Source organism: Onychostoma macrolepis, chromosome 02 (genome assembly GCF_012432095.1).
Source record: "Onychostoma macrolepis isolate SWU-2019 chromosome 02, ASM1243209v1, whole genome shotgun sequence".
Lineage (NCBI taxonomy): Eukaryota > Metazoa > Chordata > Actinopteri > Cypriniformes > Cyprinidae > Onychostoma > Onychostoma macrolepis.
Genome location: NC_081156.1, coordinates 16,615,625 through 16,628,975, shown reverse-complemented (window position 1 = coordinate 16,628,975; position 13,351 = coordinate 16,615,625). Strand labels below are relative to the sequence as shown.

Here is a 13,351-nt window from a genome sequence, read left to right as displayed (position 1 = left end):
ACTGGCTAACTAGCACATTATTAGGAAAGGCGATTTGCAAAGATTCATAAAAAACCGTTATACTCACTTCTTCTGTAGATGAAGCTGGACCACGAATGATTCGCGCGAACAGACACATTTAGGCAGATCGGGGATCGGCGCATTCCCTTCTAAACGAAAGTAACGTTAATCCGCTGCGTCTTCAGCGGCTCAGATGTCGGGAGTAAATGATGACTGCTATGTTCATCATTATTACAATCAAACAACAAAACACCTCAATCGCTTAATCAGACACATCTTGTCTTCCCCTGCACCGGAGGCGGACAGCTCACAGCTCACTCAGGGCGGGTCTAAGGTAAGACAGCCGTGTCAATCAACTATCGTGGGAGCAGCCTGTACAGATCTATGTCATTCTGACAGGAATCCCAGAAATAGGGATTTAAAAAAAAAAAAAACACTGGGTGAATTTTTATCATTATAGGATGGATGTGTACACACACTTCCAACACACATTTATGTTCAAACAACTTGTATTGTGAATTTTGCATCCGATGACCCCTTTAAAATAGTCCATGTGACATCAGTGGTTCAACCATAATTTTATGGAGCTACGAGAATACTTTTTGTGTGCAAAGAAAACAAAAATAACTTCATTTAAAAATTTCTTCTCTTCAATGTCAGTCTTCGACACGCATTCATGAGAGTACCACAACGCCTACTTACTACCTTTCAGGGTCTTGAACGTGTCAGTTGTGTTCTCTCGGATTTCATCAAAAATCTCTTAAATTTGTGTTTTGAAGATGAACAAAGGTCTTACGGGGTTTGGAACAACATAATGACAACATTTTTTTGAGTGAACTATACCTTCAAGGTTTTGTTTCATTCTATTTCTTCTATGGTTTTCCATGGCAGTTTGTTGAATGAAGGCAATTTGACCGCGCACTCACAATGTTTATTCTTGGTCAGCGTATGGGAGCTGCAGGTCGTCATTGATGGTTTTAGGTAGTAAACATGCTATTAGTATAAGTAGTTACCCACTCAAACAAGTCTGGTCATGTGATATCAACATGGCAGCACCCATGAAGGGGCGACCCTCTCTATGCAGAATAAAACAGCTTTTTCTTCATCTTACATGACCATTAAAGCACATTAAAGTTTATTTCTTAATATGTAAAACTTTTTAAATTAGCAAATATTTGCACCATTCAACATTTACATGCTTTTTATTACACTTTTTTTTCTTTAAAATCATTTAATACATTTATTTCTGCTTATATTAAAAATAAGCATAAAAAAAAACAAATCTGACCTCAACGCCCTTATAACTTTTGACAACAAATTAGCCTGCTATTGAGTACACTAACTTTACTTTGTTGGCAAAGACTTCAAAACGAAATATAACAATGACACAGTCATCACAGACCCTCCATACAGACGGTTAAACTGTATATAAACATTACGTAAAGACTAGACGACAGAATATGACCATCCACCGCCAACAGGACAATGAGCAGCAAAAGCTCAGCCGTACATGGGCCACGTTTACTATCGGAAACAAAAACGGGCAGGGTGGAAAAACAGTGTGTATGCGGTCCACAACGAGATCGAGAACGTTAAAGCAGATATTTTCAACCATCATAGTAGTTATTTGGGATTTTCAAACACCGACCTAGTTTATCAAGCACATTTCTCGTGGTTGCGCCTGTGGGATTTTTCCAAGTTAGAGCAAGTTTGGCGGACCAACCTTGACGATTAATAATCAATCACAGCGAAAACATACAGTAACATGCTTAAACTCGTCGTTACCTCTTGGGTCGTTTGACTAAACCTCCAGAAACGAACTGACTTTTATAACTCGGACACACCGTCCAGTAGTTCCGATCAGACATGATGTCGGTGTGCTCGTCTTCGTCGTCCCCGCGGTTAACAAATCCTCATCGATGATACACCGCAGCATTGCGACGAGTAAAAGCAGTGAAGTCTAATGTAATTCCCAGGCGAACTCCATACTTCGACACAGACTCCATTGCATGCAGTAACGTTACGGGGGAGTAGACAGAAAGCGCCTTAAGTAAAGCAGCGCGATGCCATATCATCGCGTTATTTTCTCACAAGTGACACATTGCCACATTGGTTTGGAAAATGCCATCGTCTGGTTATACTCAAGCCCCGTCACCGCTAAACGGATGCTGCTCCCGGGTTTAAAGGTATAGCAACACAACTGTAACGATTACAAGTTTAGCGCAACAATAAAAGAAAAGCGGGTGCGTGGAGTGGAGGAAGTTGTCATAGAGTCAGACTGAAAGAAGGGGTCATGGTGGGGTTTGAACGTCACCGTGCCGGGCAACTAAACCCGCCTCCTTTAACTTAGCATGCAAAGAGTGTCCCATACTGGTAAACTCGTGTAATAGATTAGTGTTGAGGATAATGTCACGACTTAAAAAACAAAACTTTCAGAAACCCTCCTCTGACGTGGCTTTAAGACTAATTTTCATATGAGCGTCACTGTAACATAATAAATTAATTAATTCCCCAATCCCAATGAATACTGCATGCATGTAAATATTAAACATATTATACATTATTCTAAATACATTCTTAAATAATCGAATAAATACCGATACATATCATATTACCAAAAAACTGAAAATGTAAAAATTAAAATATTGCAGACAGATAAATAATTAACTTGTGTCCTGTTATTGTTTTTTTCCTGACAAATTATTTCTTATAATGGTTAAAAGTTAAAAATGCTTTCTATATGTATTTTGAATGCATGTGTTAATAGAATAATTATAGGCTAAGTACTAAAAATGTCAATGTTTGTTTTTGATATAGCCTAACTTGTTTTTTAAATTATGATATCTAGTTATGCAAACAGGAATTTCATTTGCATTGCATGCATACTTTTTAAATGAATTTAATTTTTCAATACAGACTTTTTGATTATTTTTTTTTTAAATATTAATACAACAAAAATACTAGAATTGTCAAAATTGAAAGAAACGAATGCATGAAAGTATAATGGAAAGTAAATGGAAGCTAAACATGACAGTGACAAAATATTATATCAGAGTAAGAAGCCTACTCACATATTTCCTCTGCGTGGAAGGCTCAGTTCCTTCTGGAAAGTAATAAAGACTGAGTTAATTTAAATAACTGAAGTCATGCGTATCAAAGTGTGTTTTAATGGAACCACAAATTTTGCATTTAATATCACATGAAAATAAAAAGCATGAGTAAGAGGGGTCTTGGATTTCAAGAGAATCAAATAAGCTGGGGAAATTAGGCCATGATCATACTCACACAACAACAGACAAATATTGAATTTTAAAGACTACACTGCTTATCTTTGTGACATTGCTTTCAATTCTTTAAAACCTACATGAGTTCTGAACCAGAAACAAATCTTTCAGTCCACTTAGAGCTCAATACTGAGGAAGATGCAAACATTTACATTTTTCAGTTCAACACACTCAAACTAAACTGAAGTCAACATAATGTTACACAGCTAATGAAAGAAAGTTTGGTTTTGTATTTCTGGATCCAGTTTTATCACTGACTCTTGATTTAATGCTTATAAAGCTTTAAGGTCCTAATTCATAATTAACATAATCAAATTATGCTATAACCTCACAAAATTCCTGTGTAGTGGCCAAGTTCCTAGTCCTGAAAACTGAAGCTTTTCAATGTCTCATTGTCCCTTTTTGGCTGGAGAATCACTGTCAGTGGGCTCAGGCCACTGAATATTTGGATGGACATCAGAAAAATTCATCAGGAAATATGAGGCCTTCATTAGTTGCAGGGCTGGAGTGTATAATCTTAAAACTCCTAAAAGAATCCTTAGTACAAAAGCTTAAGTGCTTATGTGGAGACACACATATGTCATCCCCTTGCTATCTCCTTTAGCTCCATTACAAATAATCCTCAAGCCAAAAGCAAAACCATTTCCGTAAAACCACTTGTGATGGAGGAATGACTATCACATTAATCAATACATGACTAAGATCCAAAGCTCAGCCTTATGGACATTGCTCATACCCTTCGGCATTTAGATATATTTGCCAGCCCTCAGAAGTTGGAGATGTTTGTGCCAGCTAATTTTATTTTAACCGGGCCAGCTTTGGCTTTTACTAGGCTGTTGTGTTCCAAGGGCACTGTCGATGTAGTGTACTTTGTCGCTTTGAATGAATGTCTTGTAGATGACCAATTACAAAGGTTGTCTTGTTTAGTCTCCACCCGTTCTGCGCCTAACTTTTCCTCAAGGATGCTCTTTATTAGGAAATAAACTACTCTTTCTGAAAAATGTGCTTTTAAAAAAGCAACTGTATTTCTTTATATATTTCACAGTACTTGATTTTTGCCAAAGTGAAGCCCAGAAGTGCACTGAACTTAAGTAGGGCTTCATAAAAAATAAAATCATCCAGTTACATAGTAAACAAATAGGATATATACTGGTATTGCACAATGATAGGTGTGAAACTCTAATAAAACTCTAAAACATAAGTGCTGTGCCAACCTTTGTGTCACTATATGTTCTGTTTTGCACAATAACACACTTAGGTTTATGCCGCTGTGGATGATAAGTCAGAAATTCAGGTTTACCTCTGTGTAACAGGTTAGACCTGACATGTGTGGGCAGAACATCAGACAGCCCATTCACTCATAACTTACTGCAGGGGGTGTTGTAAATAGGGTGAGCCGAAACATCCTCACTTTAACCATTTAGAAATGAAATACAATCATACATGACCAACATGCTCCCGCAGTGACAGTAGATGTTGTAATTCTGTGTAAAAATGAAAAGGATTTATACATGACAAAAGAATATATACATATCTGGGTTCAAATGTTATTTTCATTCATTGATGATAATGAATGTAATATTCATTCATTCATGATAAAGAATAAAAAGTAGGCCTACAAAGCTGACCAGACAGGGAAGGTTGCAACTGCACCCATAAAAACAAAAAATTAGACCCAGATTTGTGACACACAAACACGTTTACTTAGCTAATGGGGACATTGCAGAGACTTCTTGTTTTTATATTGAGCTAAATACCCACATAATCTTAAAGCCCAGGAATCTTTCTATACTTTCAGCAAAATAACTTTATTTATTTTATACAGTTTTCACAAATGAGGACTTCCGTAAAAAGATGATGGGAGATTTTGTCAAGTTTAGCTCACTTCTGGGAACAAATTTGTCCCAAAATATGGTTAAGTAGGTACACACACACACACACACACACACACAGAGAGAGACAGAGACACGCATACACAATGTACAGATATTTACCATTTTGAATTATATTTAATGCTTCACATTCATTTACACTGTTTAGGGGTAAATTGAAGACTTCTGAATTGTTAATTTGTAACAGGCAAAAATCAGAATTTGAGATGCATGACTTAAATAACAGAATTGCATAATTAAAATGTTTTGATTCATTCACTCTTCTGCCTCTACATTTTTACTGTCACTCTGGTTTTCAGACGAATCACAAAACACCTTTTGAAGAAGAAAACCATTTAGACGTAGATTATAAACACTATTTAATTGGGGGTGCTAGTGCAAAAATAAGCAAGGCAAGTCTTTCTATAATAAACAGATCGGAGCATAACAAATGCCGTAATCACCATGGCAACTGCTGATGAAACGTGTCGACTTCATTGAAACGCGCATAAAATCAACAGCTGTTGTTTTTTGTAATGTCGTCAATATAAAAACACATTCAGTTAATGTTATATTGCATATTTACAAAGTATGTAATCCAAAAGCCCTTTATTTCCAACACTCCCCACGTCAAAACAAGCCATTCACGATTCATTGTATACAAACAAACGAACGCGAGAAGTGTGATTAGGTTGCAAATATGCAATGATCGCGTTACAAAAATATAATAAAACATGCTGATTGTGATGAACCACTTAATTTATGTTGCTAAATTAATAGAGATATATTCTATTTTTTCAAAATGAATAATACTGCTGTCTGAATCACTCACGCACACTTACCTGCAGACCACGCCGCCTCAGTATATTTGGCTCATCCATTATGAATATATTTTGTAGCTTTATGGTTAATTTAACCCATACTGTAGGGATGAAAGTCTTTCACTCGTGAGATATCTAACCCTGTTTCCTAGTCACCCAATCCATCCCTGAAACAGCGAGCACACTGTCACCTGACTGGAGGATGAGAGTGTCTGTGAGGAACCAATCAAAACACGAATCTCTACAATTAAGGCGGTAGCGAGTCGTGAATCAGGTTGTTGTGCTGAGGAGCTTCTAGGAGTGCCGCCTTTCATATTAATGTAGGGTATGTAGACGGTGTAGTTCTTAAAGAAACCTTAAAACAAATGTAGACATAGCCTATGTAGCGATTTGACTGAGCACTGTTGTGTCAAATTAACCATAACTGTGTAATATTAATCAGGGATCTGTGTTTTGGCGTGTGTTTATTGGTTGATTTGTTAGGGTTAACTTTAGCTACAGTAGTTCTGAAGATCCATAGAGGTCATTTGCAGTTTTCTGGCTGGTAGCTATTCTTGAAATTGGTGTGACAAAACATTTATGTATGGTAGCCTATCTCTTCATATCCGTTTTGCAATGCAATTGTTTTGAACTGATATTTGCAAAACAAATTTCATATGAAAAAATATATTAAATGTTGTCCCTTTCCATGTCATTGGTGCATACAGCTTCATATTTGTTGCATTTTATCTTTTGATAAATGGAAAAGTTTTGCTAATGAAACATTCCCATTTTCGTAATACTGGAATAATTTGGGCAGTTAGCCTGGCACTGTTGGTCATGGGATATTCTGCTGATTGAGTATTGTCTGTCACCAAGTGGCACCACAATGCTTTGATGTAACAATGCAACATTGATTGAAACAACATCACAACACAGCATAAGTCGCTCTTTGTTCCCCTCTGCTCTCCGTTTATGAACAGAACACAATCTTTAATGATTTTTCAATGACCATTACAACGTGAATTCTTGGTTGTTTTTAATACCCAAATGATTCTGAGTGCACATTTTTTATTTTATTTACATTTTTTATTTCATTTTAAAGTATGTTAATGAACCAAATAGTTTCCTTTAGTCATTTTTTGCACATTATTTATTTAGTTATTTTCTGTGGAGTTATTTGTTGTGGTAAATCAAGGGGAGTGAGGTCTTTACAGTCCACTGCTTATTGTCCTTTCCATTTACTGTGTGTGTCTGATGCACTGTGTTCCTGGAACAAAGACAGGATCGTTTGTGCTTGTTAGAGTTGCTTGAGCATGACAATTATTATATTATATCCTGCTTTTGAGGCCGAGCTTTTTCATGCTTCCTACCCAATTCATAATTCAAGAAATGTATCCATGTTATGAAATTGTTTATGACAAGATCTAGCAAATGTATTAATTTTTAAGATTTTAGTACATTCATAATAGGTATAAAGATTTTTGTGATAGAAGAGCTGTGACTCTCTGCAGTGATTAAGGGGGTTGTGGAATTTTGCATGATGTGTTTTATTGTATTTCAAAGCATGTCTTCCTGTACCTAAAAACAAGTAACATGTTTTAATATTTTGACACTTTCAAAAATAGGCAATGTGTCTGGCTTTTTTTTATGTTCAGTTTTTCCTATTTTCCACAGTAACCACTAGAGGGACTCATTTCTCTATATACATTTTAATAAAGGCCAACGTCTGACACCAAAAACTAGGTGTCAGATAAATGGAGAGGCTCATTCTTTATCATCCTCTCTCTTTATCCTGAAGCTGAGATTTGTGTCACTGTTGCTTACACACACTTTTACTAATGTATGGACTGCAGGGGAACAGGTGGACAAACATTTTCATTACTTTATAAATAGCAATGTTGCTAGAATGAACTATTAACCCTGTATAGGGTGAACACAGAACTGCTCTATAGGTGGGTGTCCTACAGAGATGGAAATGAATGGGGGGTTGAGTCAAAAATGCCCCCAAATTCAACATAGCAATGCAAAACAATGAAGCCAAAACGATTATGACCGTCGCGATTAGTAAAATATGAAAATAAATAAAACTTGTCGATTGCGGCTTTACATTTGGATATGCACTAGATTTCCTTTTACCGTTGTTTATGCAGCGTTGAGCGCTATAACCAATCAAACACGTATTTGTTGAGCACATGAATGCAACTGCCAATCAGAGACGTTTAGATTAGTCATCGGTGAAGAAGAAATGCTGGGATTTTGTTTAGTGTGCGCTCCGACGATATTTTTCAGTTTTTCAATAAAGTCATAAAAAAGAAAGTGCATATACGATGTAAATAAGAGCTTTATTGATTATAACGGAGTTATAGTGAACTCACTGACCGTTGCAGTGATGGGAACGTTATTTGCTTGCTGTCTGTAATTTATTCCCAGTTTGAGTAACAGTTTTGTTTTTCAATCTACTAAAATAACCAATGTGAAGTCCTACAGTTACTAATGTGTAAAAAAAGCAATGAACTAATTTGATTTTCATCCTGTTTTGTTGCCTAACTTAAATTATTCCATTTCTCCACAATCAGTTAAACGATTGCAGTGTATTCTGTTAATCGACATTATAATAATTACCGTATTACAACATTAAGGGCAATAATCTCGACCATGAGGATTTTGTCATAATATTGCAACCCTACCCGAAGCATTACATTTATGCCTCCTTTAAGCAATAGTCTGTTTAATGTCTGATGTCATGACAGGCTTTAGTAGGCCTACCACTTTGTCAATGGCTTTTGTTGATGCTGATCAAATTTGATTGGCAACAGAATACAGTACTCTGATTGATTGATTGATTGATTGATTGAATAAATGTAAATATTTGACACAAAAAACATAAATACATTTATAAAAATTGCCCTTTGTATACAAATGTAAAAAAAAAAAAAAATGTCTCAAGAAATCATTTCCAGGGTGCAAATATTGCCCTTTAAAGTTCATTTCTGACTTTAGTGTCCTATTATGCAATTCCACTGTGAAATTATAAACTACAGAGAAGGCTAGTTCATCTGTGATCTAAATGTGGCGATGGCTCTTAGTTTACAGAGTTAGGGAATTCAGTGTAAGTGTGTATTTTTGTAATTTAGTTGTAAATTAACTGGATGAGCTTGACGGCAGGGCACGTTCTAAACACTCAAACGTGCCCTTTAACCTGTTGCAGTGACACTGGTGAAACACCAAGAGTGTTCTGTGTATTTTCAGGTTGGAGTGAGGAGGATGATTAAAAATGATATATTTAGGTCATAATTTGTCTGGTGTAACATATGGTGTTCATTGTGGGTGTGTATTGAGTGTGTGTGACAACTTTCTCTTCATGTTTTAAATAGAGCCGTCTTTTTGTTTGGCTTCAAACGACCAATTACTCAATGCAGTACTCTTGGCTTTCTGACAGCATGAATGCCGCAGTGTTTGTTTGAAACATACCTAAAAACCTTTCACACACTTTTTACCTCAGAAGAGTCATCTGAGCATGTGATACGCAACACGTGACGTGTGAGCTTTGGCACTTATACAAATTATTCCACCTTTTTTTTAGTACAGTTTTGTTTAGATATATATGTCTTGCTTTATTTTACTACTGCATGTGGCTGTTGTTCTACTGCTGTCTGTCGTTCAATATCTAAACATATGTTGTGTCCTACATGAAAACAGAAAGGAATTTTTTAAAAGGAACATATAAATGTCATTTATTAGATAACAATGCAAGTTTAGGCAAAACCGCACACCATGGTGGTCCCATAATTACAGATTATTCTTTGTTGTTATGAATGTGACACACAGAGTATATGGTCTTAAGATAATTATGAATATACACAATTCAGATCTGCTGAAATGTAGTATGATGAAATATAGGAGCGTAATACAGTAATACACTGAATTTAAATGCTTATCCTTCTTGACCTGTATATCTTGTTGTTACATCGTGATTATGTATTTCTATCCAGTATTTTTTGAAAATGTTATAGTAAATAATATTGATGCCAAATGAATGCATTCTGCGTGTGTGTGTGTGTGTGTGTGTGTGTGTACAGCTCCAAAGTCCCAAGTCCAAGACAAATTTTACTTTGGGGTGACAGTATTATTCTAAAAGTCATATTGACATGATGTCATTGCGCAGGGGACGGTTACTTGTACGTGAAGTTTCAGTGTGGGTGTAGATGAGCAATCGTCTCCAGTGGGGCGTGGCCTGTACCTGTATAAATGAAAGCATGTCTGGAATGTCATTCAATGCACTGACCAACACAAAGACAGCTCAAACAAAACGAACTTGCCATGCAGAACTCAGTAGCACAGTGCTTTCTCCTTTCTCTTGGGGCTGTTATTTTTAGCTCTTGTCTGAGAGAGTCTACAGCTCAACAGGAGCATGAGGAAACGTACAAGGGCCTGCAGCTTGAGGCTCTGAAGAGCATTATTCTGGAGTACCTCGGGATGGATGCGCCACCCGGGCCTGGTAGAAGAGCTTCTCATCAGGACCTGGTCAGGATGTACCGTCAGTATAGGAGAATGGGATATTTGCTTAAGGGCAACTCCAGTGAGGAACAGGAGCTTCAGCCTGCAAGAAGAGCCTCTACGGTGCTGTTTCCCACAACAGGTAAGCTATAAATACAGTTGTTACGTAAAGTATAGTGAAATTGTGAAGACTAAACTTTTATGTGTGGACTAAAAAAATGGATATATTGTATTTGATTTTATTCATATTCCTTGGACTCAATTAGTTAAAAAAAAAATATATATAATTTTTTTATACGTTTATATTTAGTTTGCGTTGTCTAATTTCAGTGTTTAATTTTCTTTATTTTTAACCCAATTTTAATGTTATAAATAGAAAGACACATAGATTGATAAATAGACAGATAAATAGATAGAAATGCTCACACGTGGATAGATAGACAGATAAATAGATAGATAGATGCACACATAATTTATATATATATTAAAAAATAATTCATTTATATTCACATGTAATTTATTTACGTCAATATATAATATTTATTTGCATATATATTTATGTGTAGTATATACTTGGTTTGCATTGTCGAATTTCAATTTTTCTTTATTTTTAACTTAATTTTAATGTTTTTTTCACTGGGATGAATTTTGTAAAGTGTGTGTGTCTGTATATATATATATATATATATATATATACGTTTATTATATATTATTGTTTTATAATATGTCACATATATGTCTTAATTGTCTGGTTCACATTGTCTAATTTAAGTTTTTCTTTATTATTTTTTAACAGTACAGCTTCTGAATTCTTCCGTGGATTCCCGGCAGCAGTGGTTCAGAGCTGCTTTCTACAAAAACACGCGCATTAAAACTGGAGTCAACCTTAAACATGCAAGGCTACAAATTAAGAGACCACACATGGACAAAATTACACCAGGCCAGCCGTGGCTCTCAAAAGACGTTGTGGTTAGAATACATAAACCTCCTGGTTTTCATACACAGACTGTATTTCAAACAGGGGACTTGAGCTCTCGGGATGTTACATTGGATTTGACAGTTGTGGTCAAGAGGTGGCTTAAGGACACCAGTGCTGAGCTTTTAGTTGTTGAAATTTGCCTCCTTAAAAAACAAGAAGTGAGTACACAATCCACGCCTCAGCTTGTTTTACAACTTGACCAAGCAGTGAGGAGAAGAAACAAGAGAGCTCTGGCTACTAGAGAGGAAAGCGTTGAGGATGAAGGTCACTGCAGGCGAAAGTCATTGAATGTTTCCTTCAAAGACATCGGCTGGTCAGACTGGGTTATCGCTCCCTCGGGCTACACTATGCACTACTGTGATGGTTCCTGCCCGCATAATTATAAACCTGCCAGTATGCATACGCAGGTTAAGTCTCGTCTGCATCTCTTGTCCAAGGGAACAACACCCGGCCCTTGCTGTGTACCAGCTGCATATGAGTCAATGGTTCTCATGCACTATGACAGCCGTGGAAAGTTGAAGCTCACACCTTTCAACGATTTGATAGTTACTAAATGCCACTGTGCATGAACAACACTGGCACTAGCACTGGTTATCCACTGAACATTATACTCTTAAAAGAGAAGATGAAAAGGAGGCAAAATATCTAGCTGATAATATGCAAATCAATGTTCTCACACTCATCTGGTTACATTCCTTTGGTTTATAAAATAGTTTGGCTTCTTAAGGAAACCAGATGCCTGTTTTTCTGCATAACACTGAAACGTTGATCGGGTACTGTATTTCTACGTGATTGACTTACTGGAATATCAAGTTATTTATTGTAATTTATTTTAAATGTTTTTGTACTCGTTTGTTGCTGTGTTGTGAATGAATCAAGAAACCTTTTGTATTTTTGAATGAATGTTAATAAAGTATATTGCTTTAAGGAAATGTATATATTCAGAATGGATGATTAATGGCTGAATCACTGATTACATTTCAATTCAACATCTTTGAATATAAGATGAAAATCCTCACATACAGTATTTTATGAAACCAAATCAAGGTTGAGCTGCTATAAAAATTCCGGATGTTGTTAAAAAGCTTGTTTAAATACTATGAAACTGTGGAGAACAGGCCATCAGAATGAATCATCTGTGTATGGCTCACTCATATAACAATGAGCGATATAAAACAAGTTATACATGCGTAAGTGTAAACTTATAAATTACAGTCTTTTACAATAATATTTTACAATATCCGCTCAGTTCTAGATAATATTTCAAGGTGAGATCATGCCATGAATATCCATAAAAGGTATTTATCAATGTCAATCAATATCTATATTTATCCTATCTGTAAAGATAGGCCAGATCTAACAACTGTAGCCTTGAAAACACACATAGGTGTCACTGGCCTTGACCAGAGAGTGAATGTCCTCTGAAGCAACCACAGCAGAGACATGAGTTCATTTGTAACTCAGTATTTATATAATACTGTCACTGGTGTCACTGTAGTCCAGAAATATTTGTTGTCTATTGACCCTGCAGGATTTCGCTGACTATAAATATTTCTGAGATGCATTATCTGATGTATTGTTTTGACATATATGATGTATTGTTAATGTAATAATTCAGTTGCAATCATCACACAATGAACAATAAACCACTCCTTGTACTTCTGATATAATTTTACTCACTTCAAAGGTGAAGTAATGGCTCATATGTCAATAAAACTGTTTTAATAGGTTTAAATGTTATGAATCATGTTTGATATAAACAAGCATTCGCTCTCTACTTCTTACGTATGAGGGTACAGTAGAATTACAGTAAGGAAATATAACACAGTATATCTGGGTGTGTCAATAGTCTGCTAACACAGATCAGATTAAATGTGTGTCAGTAGTCTCAAACGACTGAAAGCCCCTAGAAAGTCA

General features: G+C 36.0%; 2 protein-coding genes across 5 annotated transcripts in view; one reads left to right on the top strand and one right to left on the bottom strand.

The window, feature by feature from the left end:
- mast3a (microtubule associated serine/threonine kinase 3a) overlaps positions 1-6,138 on the bottom strand; it is a 29,330-nt gene extending 23,192 nt beyond the window's left edge. Inside the window, exons 1-3 of one of the 4 annotated variants that reach the window (XM_058795771.1) lie at positions 5,998-6,114; positions 4,654-4,768; positions 3,072-3,103 (exon numbers count right to left, since the gene is read on the bottom strand). In XM_058795771.1, coding sequence (XP_058651754.1) covers positions 3,072-3,103; positions 4,654-4,704 — 83 coding nt within the window. In that variant the 5' untranslated portion in view covers positions 4,705-4,768; positions 5,998-6,114. Of the gene's footprint in view, positions 1-1,785; positions 2,314-3,071; positions 3,104-4,653; positions 4,769-5,997 lie in introns of those variants that run through there. The other 3 variants (XM_058795790.1, XM_058795782.1, XM_058795761.1) reach the window with 3 other exon arrangements.
- A 1,206-nt stretch (positions 6,139-7,344) lies between these two features.
- Positions 7,345-13,351, top strand: LOC131552203 (bone morphogenetic protein 4). The gene is made up of 2 exons (XM_058795820.1): positions 7,345-10,597; positions 11,252-13,351. Exons 1-2 carry the CDS (start codon positions 10,279-10,281, stop codon positions 12,001-12,003), a joined length of 1,071 nt encoding a protein of 356 aa, XP_058651803.1. The 5' UTR covers positions 7,345-10,278; the 3' UTR covers positions 12,004-13,351.

Bases quoted from the DNA above. Each gene is read 5' to 3' on its own strand.
- LOC131552203 (XM_058795820.1), top strand. From the start codon at position 10,279: ATGCAGAACTCAGTAGCACAGTGCTTTCTCCTTTCTCTTGGGGCTGTT. The intron at 10,598-11,251 runs GTAAGCTATAAA...ATTTTTTAACAG, and splicing joins GGTGCTGTTTCCCACAACAG to TACAGCTTCTGAATTCTTCC.